Genomic DNA, 12291 nt, shown 5'->3' with positions numbered 1-12291 from the left:
GGCCAGCAGGGTCTTGGTGCCCGCCTCCTGGAGGGCAACGTCCACCTGCTGATCCCTGCCGCTCACCCCGCCCTGTCCAACTGGAGGCCTGGCTTTGCCCTCTGGCACCCCCTGAGCTTTGCACACAGGGCGGGGACACCTGGATTTCTCTGGCCCCCTGAGTGGGGCCAACTTGGAGGAATTTCTCAAAGCCTATTAGAGCAGTGGCTGCCTCCTGCCTGCCTCCTCGGGCTGGGCAGGGCTGAGGGCGGAGGGAGAGAGGGAGGGAGGGGAGAGAGGAGGAAGGGAAAAAAAGTTGGCAGTCCGACAGCAGAGCTGTGTCTGCATCCATCGCTAAGAGGAGGCCTGTGTGGCGTGGGGCGGGCCAGGAGCAAGGAGAGGCCTTCCTCCCTTTGTGCTCCCCCCTTCTCCTCCCCCCGAGGCCCTATAAATAGGCCCAGCCCAGGCTGTGGCTCAGTTCTCAGAGGGAGGCGAGCACCAGGCAGCGGTCTCAAGCCAAGCCCCCTGCCAGCATGGCCAGCGAGTTCAAGAAGAAGCTCTTTTGGAGGGCGGTGGTGGCCGAGTTCCTGGCCATGATCCTCTTCATCTTCATCAGCATCGGTTCAGCCCTGGGCTTCCACTACCCAATAAAGAGCAACCAGACGACAGGTGCAGTCCAGGATAACGTGAAAGTGTCACTGGCCTTTGGGTTGAGCATCGCCACGCTGGCCCAGAGCGTGGGCCACATCAGCGGTGCCCACCTCAACCCAGCCGTCACACTGGGGCTCCTGCTCAGCTGCCAGATCAGTATCCTCCGGGCCATCATGTACATCATTGCCCAGTGCGTGGGGGCCATCGTCGCCACTGCCATCCTCTCAGGCATCACCTCCTCTCTGCCTGACAACTCGCTTGGCCTCAATGCGGTGAGTGGGGTGGCCCCAGGCTCTGGGGGCTCTAGAATGGTGCTGAGATGGGTCCGTCTCATTCTCCACCCATTGTGCAGATGGGGACATTGAGGAACAGAGAGGATGAGAGGTTGCTGGAGGTCAAGCAGAGCTGTACCTGGAACTCAGCTATGCCTGCCATCCAGAGCCTGTTTTCTGCCAGGCACTGTGGGAAGCTGAGACCCAGAGCATAACGGTCTTGCCAATGCCCCCTGCGGGTCTCTATTGTGGGGAATAAGCTCTGGAGTCAGCCAACAGTGGGGCCAGCGGCTCCTCACCCCTGGGCTGCAGTTTCTTCCCCTCCCTCCCCTCAGCCCTGTCTGGGCAGCGGCTCCCTCCTCCATGCAGCCTGTACCCTCTTACACTCTGCCTGCTGCCCCCAGTCTCCCTGGACCACACGTCTGGCATGTCTGCAGCTGGTCACACGATCCTGTGTGAGCAGAGTTCTCCCAGAGGGGCTCCTCGAGCATCCAGGCAGCCCCACCTTCACACAGGTCCTCAAACAAACTGCCTTCAAGGAAAAAGCTCCTCTTGCTCTGCTGGCTCCAGGAATGGGGCAAAGATGGGAAGTGAAAACAGTTTCAGGGCAGCCTGCAGGTGACTTTTCTGGATGGGAGCAAAGGGTGGGGGCTGGAGCAGGGACATCTCGCCTCCGTTCTGATGGAGATGGACATCTTCCATCTCTGGGTCTGCTGTCTATCACCAGACGCAGAGAGGTGTGGCGCATGTATTTGTGTCTGTGAGCAGTGTGTGCACACGTGGATGCCAGCATGGGTCTCCGAACCTGTGAAAGCTGGCTGTGTTACTTCTGAAAGTGTATCTGTGAGCGTGTTAGTGCTGCGGTGTGAGTGTGTCTGGAGGTGAGTGCATACCTGTGTGTGCCCACTGTTCGGGCCTGACCTGGGGGCACTCATGATAAGCAGATGTGGGTGACTGGGTGGAAACTGTGGAAAAGAATTCCTCCCGGCCCGCTTAGCACAGCTAATTGGCCGTTGGCAGGCAGCTGCCTGCTGTCGCCGACCTGGGCTTTTCCAGACCCTCAGCCAAGTGCAAACTCAGACCTGGCTTGGGCCACAGCAGGGGGAAAATTTGGCCTGAGAGGCCGAGGAAGGCTTGGAGGAGGTCTCAGAGTGCCCGAGGAGGTGTTTTCACAGGGAGGGAGAGAGAAGGAATCAGATCAGGTCTGGGCTGGCGGGACGTGGGCAGGGCAGGCGAGTGTGGGGACAGTGAGGGAGGCAGCCAAAGGATCCACAGAGAGAGTGGCGGGTGATTAGGCAAGCAGCCGTCCTCCTGCTTCCCAGCCAAAGTCCAGATTCGGCTGCGAAGGTCCATGCAGAGGGCAGCTGGCATGACCCTGCCAGGCAGGGATTAGCACTCCTTGTGTCACCGTGACACTTCACCCAGTCCAGGACTGAAGGTTAGCCCTTCAGGCTGGAGTTTAAACTTTAGTCAAAGAAGATGTGGTCTCTGTGGGTGTAAGGTCCTCCAGGCCTGTCTCTCTAGTTGGGGCAGAGCCGGGCAACCTCAGGGTGTGCCCACGGAGTAGGGTCAGGATCACCTCGGGGCTCAGCTGGGTATGATGGGCAAGGGGAAGGATCCTTCCTGGGGAGGAATAGAGTCTCCCCAGGCCTTCTGGTCCCCTTTTGACCTTCCTTCTCAAGGGCAAGTCAGGCCAGGCATCTGCTGGTGACTCTCTTCTCTCACACAGGCATCCCAGGCAGGCTTGAGGAGGGCAAGCATCCCTGTGCAATCTTGATCTGGCCAGGCCCTGATTCAGTGTCTTTTTCCCTTGCCAGCCTCCATTTTTCCAGTCTCCCCAATACCTGAGCTGGGTGGGTTGCAGGAGAGGGAGAAAAGGGAAGCCAACCCTGAGCAGGGAAGCAGACAAGTTGGGTTCAAGGCCTGGCTGCTTACTTGTTGACTTTCTTGGAGCTGAGAGCCCTTAAGTCTCCAAGAGGGGACCTTGATATCTCTTGGCCACACCCATACTGCCAGCAAGCTCACTTTGTGGACTTGAGTTTATCACTCTTCGCAGGAGGGGCTGGCTAAGAGGAGCCCAAGAAGTGCCAGGCTGAACATAAGGGCAGTGAACATCGTGGTGGGAGCCCAGGGACTGCCCTGGCCCCACCATGGAAGTTTGGGGTCCAGAAACACGTGTCTTGGGCTGAAGAACTCAGAAAGGGTTCAGAACAATGAGCCTGGGATCTAAAGGGGCCTGGGAGGTGGCCTTAGTGCCTCAAGAAGGGCAGAAACCACTCTACATAGCAGGTGACATGCTCTTTCCTCCAGGCTCTGGGAGAGGTTTCCCCTAGCCCCTTGAATCCGGGCCTCTCCCAGCCCAAACCAGTCGTTGGCATGGAGATTTTCAAGGAAAATAGGGAAAGAAGTGGCAGGAAGTGGTTGGAGTGAGTCAGGGGGTGTCCCATGGGGATATGTTGGAGAAAACTTTCTCCTCACTGAGTCAGGGCTCAGGATATGCCCTGGAGCTACCGTGGACCTCTCTCCATCCTGCCACATCCTAGCTGGTTCTCAAAGCCAGACCCTGAGTTTATTTAGAGTAAAAGACAGAGGCAGCGGCTGGTGCCTGGCCTGCCCTGCCCTAGTTCAGCTACTAATACAGTGTGATTTCAGGTAAGCCACCTCATCTGTGTGGTCCCAGGTCCCATCTGTGGAATGGGTATATCTCAAGATGTGGCTGGGTGCTGGGAACTGGAAGATGCCCTTGAACCTTGAAATTCTGACCACTCACTGCCTCTGTTCACTCTTCCCCTCTCTTGCTTGCTCACCCATGTTCGCTGTAAACATGATTTTCACTACTACAGACTAAATTCGGGGCTGAGTCAGGCCGCTCCCTGCTCTGAGGAGTCCATGGTCCCGAGCAAGATAAGGCCGCTGCGCATCTGTCAAAGATAGGGGGCAGGAGGCAGGTGTGATAAGATGTGTCAGGGCACCTGGGAACTTCTGACCTTGAGCTGTGATGAGGGCCAGGAGGCCTTCAGGGAGGAGGTGTCCCGGGAGCCTAAAAGTAGAGATTCCAGGGTGGAGGGAAGGGGTTTCCAGCAGAGGAGGTCATGGCCTGAGAATCACAGGGTGTGGCTGATGCGGGGTTGGGTGGGGGATGGGCCATGGTGGGAGACAGGGCCTCTAGAGAACAATGAGGGTTCAGGGTTCAGGTCAGTGTTTGCCTGCGTCCCAGAGCCTGTGAATTCAGCCCCTTTGGGAGCTCAGGCAGAGTGCAAATCTCCTTTATTTTGGGGTCTTTTCTCAACCCTGTTGATGCTGGGCCTGAGTGCCTGGGGCACCTCTTCTACTTTTTGCATCTGGCACCTGACTTTAGCCCCAAACTTTCTGCTTCCCCAGTTTCCTGAGCCTCGGTTTCCCCAACCACAGAATGAGAGCACCCCCAACTCCCTAACCCCTGTTCCCCGTGCCACCGGTTCTTCCAGTGTTGAGAGCCCTCCGCCTCCCCCAGAGTTGAGAGTGGACTGGGGAAAGGGAAGCCAGTTTTCCGACGGCCCTGTCCAGAGAGTGGGCTGGGGGCTGGGTGGTGGTGCCACAGATGGGACATGTAATTACTGTTTCCAGCCAGAGCCCGATGAGGGGGAAGGCGCAGAGAGAGGCAGAAGCTTTGCGGTGGAGACTTTCCTCACCATGGAAAATTCTGAGGCAGTTTCCCCATTAGAGCCCTTGGAGCCGCCCTGCCGGCCCCATATCGTCCATCCTGACACTGGCCCCTAACCAGGGCTTGCTCTGGGAATCCTCCTCTGAAGAGACTATGCCCTGAGGGGGGATATGGCCCCCCGGGGTCCCTCAGTCTGAGGGGATTCACCTTCTTCCATTGTTCTCCCCCAGCCCAGGCCACAGCCTCCCCTCACTGCGCTGGCTCACTGGAGGGCAATCCCATGCAGTCTCCCCCAACCTGACCTCAGGCCCGCATGGTGTTCCCCACTTTCTCTAGGGCCCCACCCAGCAGGGTGCCTTAAGCCTTACCCACCTAGGGCTTCCCCCAAGCAGCTCAGACATGCCCCCTGCCTGCACCTTGAAGACTAGCTTGGGCAAGCTTTCCTGGAGGCACAGGGAGCCCTTGATTCTTGCTGGCAGAGCCCCCCTAGGGGCATGGTCCCTGCCCTCTGGAAGAACAGATGTATCTGAGCCCTGTGTGGGCTGAGCCCACACAACTGCAGGTAAGGGCAGGAAAATTCCCTCAGCCAGACCCTCTGTCCTGGTTCAGAGGGGCTCCTTAACCCAGGTGGTTCCCCAGGGGGTAAGTGAGGGGCTCTCTTCACACAACCGAGGAGCTGCGGGCCAGTGGACGAGTACACCCTGAGGCTAAAAACAACTCACAAGCTGATAGAAAAGCGGGAAAATGCCCATTCCCATGAGCACGTCCTTTCAGTGCCTGAAACCCCACCATCAGGACAACCCGGGGCTGGTGTCTGCTCAGGGTAAAGAAAGAACTTACTATTTTAAATTGGGGAGGGACAGCTTCCAAATCAATAAGCTCCTGGTTACCAGGGCTGTGCAGGCAGGGGGTCGGGCAGCCGTGGCTCTGGGGCATGTGGCTCTTGTGGGGCGGGAGCGGTGGTGGGGACCATCTAACATTCCAGGTGGGCGGGAGGCCCTATGACAGGCTCTGGGCTGTATGGAGATCGGCCGTTCACATGGCCAGATGGGAATCCTGCACTCGGGACCCTAGCCTGGAGGGTGACTGCAGGTCTTGGGGGAAAGGGTCCCATGTCAGGCAGGAAGGAATCCTAGAGACAGTTTGGGGCTGTAATCTGGGCTGAGGCCTCTATTTTACTGATAAGGAAACCCCGGCTCACAGATGGGTGGAGTCACTCAAGACTGTGCAGCAGATGATGGCGGAGCAGGACTGTGACCCCAGCCGCCTGCCTGCAACCCTTGAAGATCTCTGCTAATTGCACATAGTTACACTCACTGGCACACATGTGTGTGTGCACAGTCACAAGGGTATGATGCACACGGGCACACACACACACACACACACACACACACGGGTGGGCGGGAAGAACGTTTTCAAGCCTGGGTGGTCCCGCTCAAGCCCTGGAACCCTAGGAGGAGGTGGAGGGGGGGCTCCTCAATGGCACCTCTTCCTTTCCCGAGCAGGAAGGCGGGGGCTGCCCCCGAGTGAGGAAAGAAGGAGGGAGGGAAGGAGGAAGCCCTTGCTTTGTGTATTGTTCCTTGTCAGGAAGATGAAATGGCTTCTGAGAGCAAATAAAGGGCGCTTTGAGACCTGCTTCTTTCTCTCTTACTCAAGGGTGCTTCCATCCCATCTCCTCCCCCATCCCCAGCCAGCAGCGGACCTGTTTGTCGGAGGACAGCACATGCGGACAGGGTGACAACTCAGAAATGCCACTAGACACACAGGGGGACACATGGGGACAACTCAGAAATGCCACTAGACACACAGCACAGACACCTAAGGCCACACACAGCACCCACCCCCCACCCCACCCCAGAGCCCACATCTGCAAGAGGCGGCATCCTGCCTAATAGGGTTAATACATGACTAGTTTGAATGTCTCCCGTGGGCTGAAAAAGAGGGTATATTCTTGAATTTGGAAGTGCAGGGCATATGTATTTTCCTTAAATCAAGCTTGTTAGTTATGGGGTTTGAATCTTCCCTGTTCTTGCTGTGTATATTATCGACACTTCCCTCCATTGGTTTCTAAGAGAGGTGGTTAACCCCCCTCACTCTGGTAGTGGATTGATCATTTTCTTTTTGTAGCTCTGTCAACTTTTGTGTCACCTATTTTTAGGTTGTATAGTTTAGTGTGTACAGGTTGAGAACTTTTATAACTGTTGGGTAGACTTTTCACTTACTTAGTGTCTAAGAAACCTCTTAATGTCTAAGGAAAAAGAAGAGTCACATCTGGACATATGTGGTCAAGCAGAGACTCTGCAGAGAGTGATGTAGAGAGACACACAAAGCCGTGGATACCCAGAGGCACATGGGCGCTTGAAAAATCACCGATGGAAGGGTGATACTTGGGGAGGGGGCTCACTGAGGTCCCCCTCACTGGGATACTGAGTCCTGCAGGCGGCGGGTGGGTGGGGCGGTCCTTGATGTCTTGTTCTTTAATGGATGCCCAGAGTTCCACCAGGCCTGGTTCAGGAAGGGTGGGACACCAGGATGCTCAGGTCATGCTGGGGCCTTGGGCCTCAGGAGTCACTTTGGTCAGTCTGCTCATGGGCAGCAGGGAGAGGAGGGTTAGAAGTTCATTGCCTGGAGAGGTCAGCTCTGTGCCACTCTGGGGCCCAGGGCACCCTGGCAGCTACAGAACATCTTCTGCCAGCTCCTCAGTCTAAGGTGGCAACAGACAGGACCTTTAGCCAGGTGCATAGGTAGCCAGCACCTTTGCCTGTGAACGTAGGCAGCATAGACTCTGGGGCAAGAATTCTGGCATTGCCAACTCCTTCCCAGGCTTTGAGCTCCCCATCTGTAACCTCACAGAGTCTTGAGAAGGCTGCCCTGCAAGGTCCACAGAGACTAATATTGGCCTGCAGTCTCCCAGCTAGAAAGCAAATGAACCAGCCCTGGCTCCAGGGAACTTCCTTCTAGAGTGGGTAGAAATGCTAGAAAATTAGCATTATCTGCCACTTCTTTTGGGGGAGAGGGGACACACCTAACAGCTTGTGGAATCTTACTTCCCTGACCAGGAGTCGAATCCAGGCCCTCAGCAGTGAAAAGTGCAGAGTCCTAACCACTGGGTCTCCAAGAAATTTCCTTGTCTGCCCCTCCTGTCTCCACACAGTAAGTGTCCCTTCGAGGTCTGGGCAGGGAGATGAGAAGGTACCCGTATTCTGTCCCCACTGAGCTCCCAGGCCAGGGGTTCTGAGGCACCCGATAGGAGACAAAAAGGTTATCTCTCTGCAAGATTTGCAGGCTGTTCAGTGAGGGCTTGATGAGTGAAAGCAGAAGTTAATTCCAGCCAGGGACCTGGAAAAACTCCTTGATGCTGAATTGGAATTGATGGAGGAATCTGAATTGGACCTTGAGAGTGGGCTTCAGTGAGTTTGATACAAAACTGGAGAGCTTGCATCTTTCTGATGCTTAAGATTAAATGTGTGGCTTTTCTCTTATTTATACTTGTGTTCAGAAAATTGTTACTAGTTTTTTGTTTTTTTTGGCCTTAATTAGTGAAATAGAAGACCCGGGCTGGGCAAAATGCTCTGGGGATATACAAACTTTTTTTTCAATAACAAGTAACCACAACTGGGATTAGCCCTATTTATGCCATTGTGTCAAATTCAATAGGTTGTAAACAGGAACATGGGCTTCTCAGGTGGCTCAGCGGTAAAGAATCTGCTTGTCAAACAGGGGATGCTGGTTCGATTCCTGGTCTGGGAAGATCCCCTGGAGAAGGAAATGGCAACTGGCTCCAGTATCCTTGCCTGGAAAATCCCATGGACAGAGGAGCCTGGCGGGTTACAGTCCATGGGGTCGTAAAGAGTCAGAAATGACTTAAGAGATGAAATAACAAAAGTAACAAAATCGGAACATTGGGTCTGAATTTTTACTTGCTCTCTTCTGGATGTCAAATTTCAGCAGACCTTTATCCGTTTCAATTTGGAATGATCGATGATTTTTTTTTTTCAGATGTAATTAGCACACCTTCTTAGGCAGTTGAAAGAGAGGAGATCGTAGAAGCAATCAGGGGAGTCTTCCTTTTGATGGCGGTGGTGGTAATGGGTTTAGGGAGAGGAAATTTACTAACCCATGTGGTTCTGGGCAGTCAAATTCTAAGGGCTCTGGGCCGCTAGGATGAGGTATGTCTTAGAGTCCCCAGGGCAGATATAACTTCTTGTGGACTGGGCATGGCACCAGGGCCCTTGGTCTGCTCACTTTGCATGAAAAGTGGTGTCCTTGGGCAGAGCAGGAGCTGAAAAGCTGAGATTTGGTTAAGAATGAGCTCGCCCAGACCACATCTGTGATGAGTGCGGTGGGGATGAGGAGTATGAGGCAGGAGCCGCTTAGAGGGATCATTACATTAATCAGAGTGGAAGGGCTGGTTTCGGGACTCCTGCCAGCCAGCAATTAGGCCGACCCTGGGGATCAAAGGAGAGTGTGTGGAGGCGCGCGGGAGGAGGAGCCCTGAGCTTCCTGAGCGCTCAGACACGGAGGGCAGCGGCAGGTGTGAATGTGATGGGCATTGGTGCAAGTTGCCTGGCCTCATCATCCTGGCCTCCGTGGAGCCTGTCTTTGCTCCAGGTGGGCCTCACTCTACTGTCCACACTCCTGAGCATCACAGCCCCTCCTGTTCTGCCTGCCCCACCTAGTTCTGAGGATAAGAGAAAGAACCAGAACAAAGCCACAACAACTATCCTGAGCCCACCTGCCTCTGCAACCCTTTCCAAATGCCCCAAGACAGCCCCTACCCCTCCACCCCACGCCTTAGAACCTCTGGCCTCTCTGGAGAATGGGGAAGGAAAAATTAGATCTACTTTACAGATGGGGAAACTGAGGACCAGAGAGGGGCAAGACCATGGTCATAGTGCCAGCAAGTAGGAGAGTAGGGACCTGAACTCAGGGTCACTTCTACAGCCCCACACTGGGGTGCAAAGAAAGCTGGGTACTTCCCAGAGGGCTGGCTGAGCTGAGGGGCTGCAGCCCTGGGGTCGATCAGGAAAGGCGCGCAGAGCTGGGCCTGCAACCGAGGGGAGGGGATATGAGTCATTCTCCCTGTGATCCAGGGCGGCAGACAAAGGCGGGAAGAGAATTGTTCTTGTAAGATGGCCTCAGGGTGGGGCTGTGAAAACCTCTGGATGGTGGAGGGGTGCCCTCCACCTAGGATTCTGCAAAATGCCCTGTAGCCTTGGAGACACCCCCACCCTGCTCAGGAAGAAGGTTCAAGTTCAGTCTTATTTGGACACACCAGCCCTGCCTGGGAGAAGGCAGCCTCCGTGGCCACATCAAGGCATATTTGTGAGTGGGCCTTGGCCCACGTGGCCCAGGTCCCCTGTGTGGGCATATTGGGCCCCTGGGACCGACCCCCACATGAGGGATGGTGCAGAGGCTCCTTGGGGAGGGGTCTCCTGGCTGCAGCTACAGAGGGAGGGCTTTGGTGACCTCATGGCAGCTCCCATTCCCTTCTTTTTCCATGAGTCATGTTTCTAAAAGTGGCCCAGGAGCAAGTGGGAGCCAGACGGTGGTGGCAGGGCCTGTGTGGCCAGGAGGGAGAAGGAGGGGGCAGATAGGGAGGGTGGGGCCCAGAGGAAATGGGAGAGAGACAGCGGAGGGGAGAGACAGACAGAGGTGGGAAGGAGACAGAGGTGGGGGCTGCGAGGAACAGAGGCTCAAGGGAGAGATGGACACGGGAAGCTGCGGCCAGCTAACTGCCGAAGTCCCTCTCCAGCTCTGCAGGGGATGCGGTGGAATGTTCAAGATGTGGGGGTAGGAAGAAGTGTCTCCAGCTGGGCCCTCCCACCCGTTTGCTCCTCTTCTTCTTTGACTGTCCCTGAATGCCCCTGATCATCTCTTCCCATGCCTAGGGCTTGCCTGCCACCTATGGCCTTGATACCCCAGGGTACCCTGGTCTGGATGTAGGTGGATGCAGAAGCACCATCGTCTCCAGGCCCCTCTGGCCTCTGGGGAGGACGCCGTGGGGTTTAGGACAAGCTGGTTCTTCAACAGGAGTGGGAGGGGCCAAGGCCTGGTGCTCACTGCTGGCTGTGAGTGCTTGAGCGTGGTGGATGCAGTGGGCTCTGAGGGCACTGAGGGTCTGGCCTTTGGTGCCCAGGCCTGGGGGCCCTGGGACTCCATCCTCACTGCTCTGCTCACTGAGCCTCTCCGCCCCTCTCCCCCACAGCTGGCCCCTGGCGTGAACTCGGGCCAGGGCCTGGGCATCGAGATCATCGGGACTCTGCAGCTGGTGCTGTGTGTGCTGGCCACCACCGACCGGAGGCGCCGCGACCTCGGGGGCTCAGGGCCCCTGGCCATTGGCTTCTCTGTGGCCCTGGGACACCTGCTGGCGGTGAGTGGGGGGATCTTCCCAAGTAGGAGTGCTGGTGGGGAGGGTGGAGCCAGGCTGCTGAGGGTGTCCTGTTGAGGGCAGGGGGTGGGACTCACACAGGGCTCATTCCACGGGTTGGGGGACCAGCTGCCCTGGAGAGGGAAGCACAGGGCCTGGCTGACCATCCTTCCAGGTCTGACGGTCACTGCCCTGTTTCCCTTCTGGTCTTCTTCCTCCATGTCACCCTCTCCCTCCCTCTCCCTCTGTCTCTTTCTCTCCATCTCCTCTCCTGTTCCCCCGACCCTTCCCTCCTACAGATAGACTACACCGGCTGCGGTATTAACCCTGCCCGGTCCTTCGGCTCCTCGGTGATCACGCACAATTTCCAGGACCACTGGGTGAGGGGTCGAAGGGCTGTACCGTGCAGGTGGGAGGGAGACTTTGGTGCCTTATGGTAGATCCATCCCCCACCCTGTGACATCATCTTCCATCACAGAGGCCCTGCGAGATGGCCAGGGGGACGAGCTCAGGAAGATGAGACTTGAGATACAGGGGTGGTGGGTTCAGACCTCAGGCAGGGCAGTGTAGGCAGCCTCCTCTCCCAGGCACGCTGAGTTGCGTCACACAGAAGCAAGGAGAAAATCACTGCCTAAGTCCTGGCTTGGACCAGTTGTAGGGGGTGGAGGGCTGCAGATGCTGGGGTTCAGCACTGCCTTTTCTGTCCCAGGCACAGGTTGGGGTGCACCGTGCAGTGGGGGGTTGGGTCGGGGCTCTCATGCGAAGCAGGTCGCATCAGGGCCTGCTGAGCACGTCTGCTGTCTGTTCCTAGATCTTCTGGGTGGGGCCGTTCATCGGAGCAGCCCTGGCAGTGCTCATCTATGACTTCATCCTGGCCCCACGCAGCAGCGACCTCACAGACCGCGTGAAGGTGTGGACCAGCGGTCAGGTGGAGGAGTATGACCTGGATGCCGACGACATCAACTCCAGGGTGGAGATGAAGCCCAAATAAGGGGGCTAGGCCTGGGCATCCACGTCAGGGGTGTGGGGGGCAGGGGCGGGCAGAGGGAGGGGAGGGGTGAAATCTGTATCATAGACACTCTGACAAGCTGGCCAAAGTCGCTTCCCGAAGATCCACAGGGCTTGCGTGGCCAAGCCTGATTTGGGACTGTTGCTATCACCTTCTTTCTCTTTCTCCTCTTCCCGGCTTTGGGGATCCCTGAGGACCAAGATTTTCCAATCATCCATTCCCTTGAAGTCACAAAGGAGGTGAAAGAGAGGGACCTACCTTGCTAAGTTGTCCTCTCAGAGTGTGATGGGAGGTATGCCAGAAACCCGCCCCCCCATCCCCAAATTGCTCACCAGCTCACCTGCCGCAGGTGCCTGGGGCTCCTCGG

At 56.5% G+C, this 12291-nt stretch overlaps 1 protein-coding gene across 1 annotated transcript; it reads left to right on the top strand.

Moving 5' to 3' along the window:
• Positions 1-489: 489 nt before the first annotated feature.
• Positions 490-11906, top strand: AQP1 (aquaporin 1 (Colton blood group)). The gene is made up of 4 exons (XM_068973197.1): positions 490-902; positions 10754-10918; positions 11215-11295; positions 11727-11906. The coding sequence occupies exons 1-4, from the start codon at positions 513-515 to the stop codon at positions 11904-11906; spliced, it is 816 nt and encodes a 271-aa protein (XP_068829298.1). The 5' UTR covers positions 490-512.
• The last annotated feature ends 385 nt before the right edge of the window (positions 11907-12291 follow it).

This window comes from Capricornis sumatraensis, chromosome 5 (assembly GCF_032405125.1).
Source record: "Capricornis sumatraensis isolate serow.1 chromosome 5, serow.2, whole genome shotgun sequence".
NCBI classification, from domain to species: Eukaryota; Metazoa; Chordata; class Mammalia; order Artiodactyla; family Bovidae; genus Capricornis; species Capricornis sumatraensis.
The sequence above is the reverse complement of the archived record's forward strand: the minus strand, read 5'-3'. Positions and strand labels throughout refer to the sequence as shown.

Excerpts from the sequence above, each read along its gene's own strand:
- AQP1 (XM_068973197.1), top strand. The coding sequence starts at position 513 with ATGGCCAGCGAGTTCAAGAAGAAGCTCTTTTGGAGGGCGGTGGTGGCC. Across the intron at positions 903-10,753 it reads ACTCGCTTGGCCTCAATGCG|CTGGCCCCTGGCGTGAACTC; the intron begins GTGAGTGGGGTG and ends TCTCCCCCACAG. Across the intron at positions 10,919-11,214 it reads CCCTGGGACACCTGCTGGCG|ATAGACTACACCGGCTGCGG; the intron begins GTGAGTGGGGGG and ends TCCCTCCTACAG.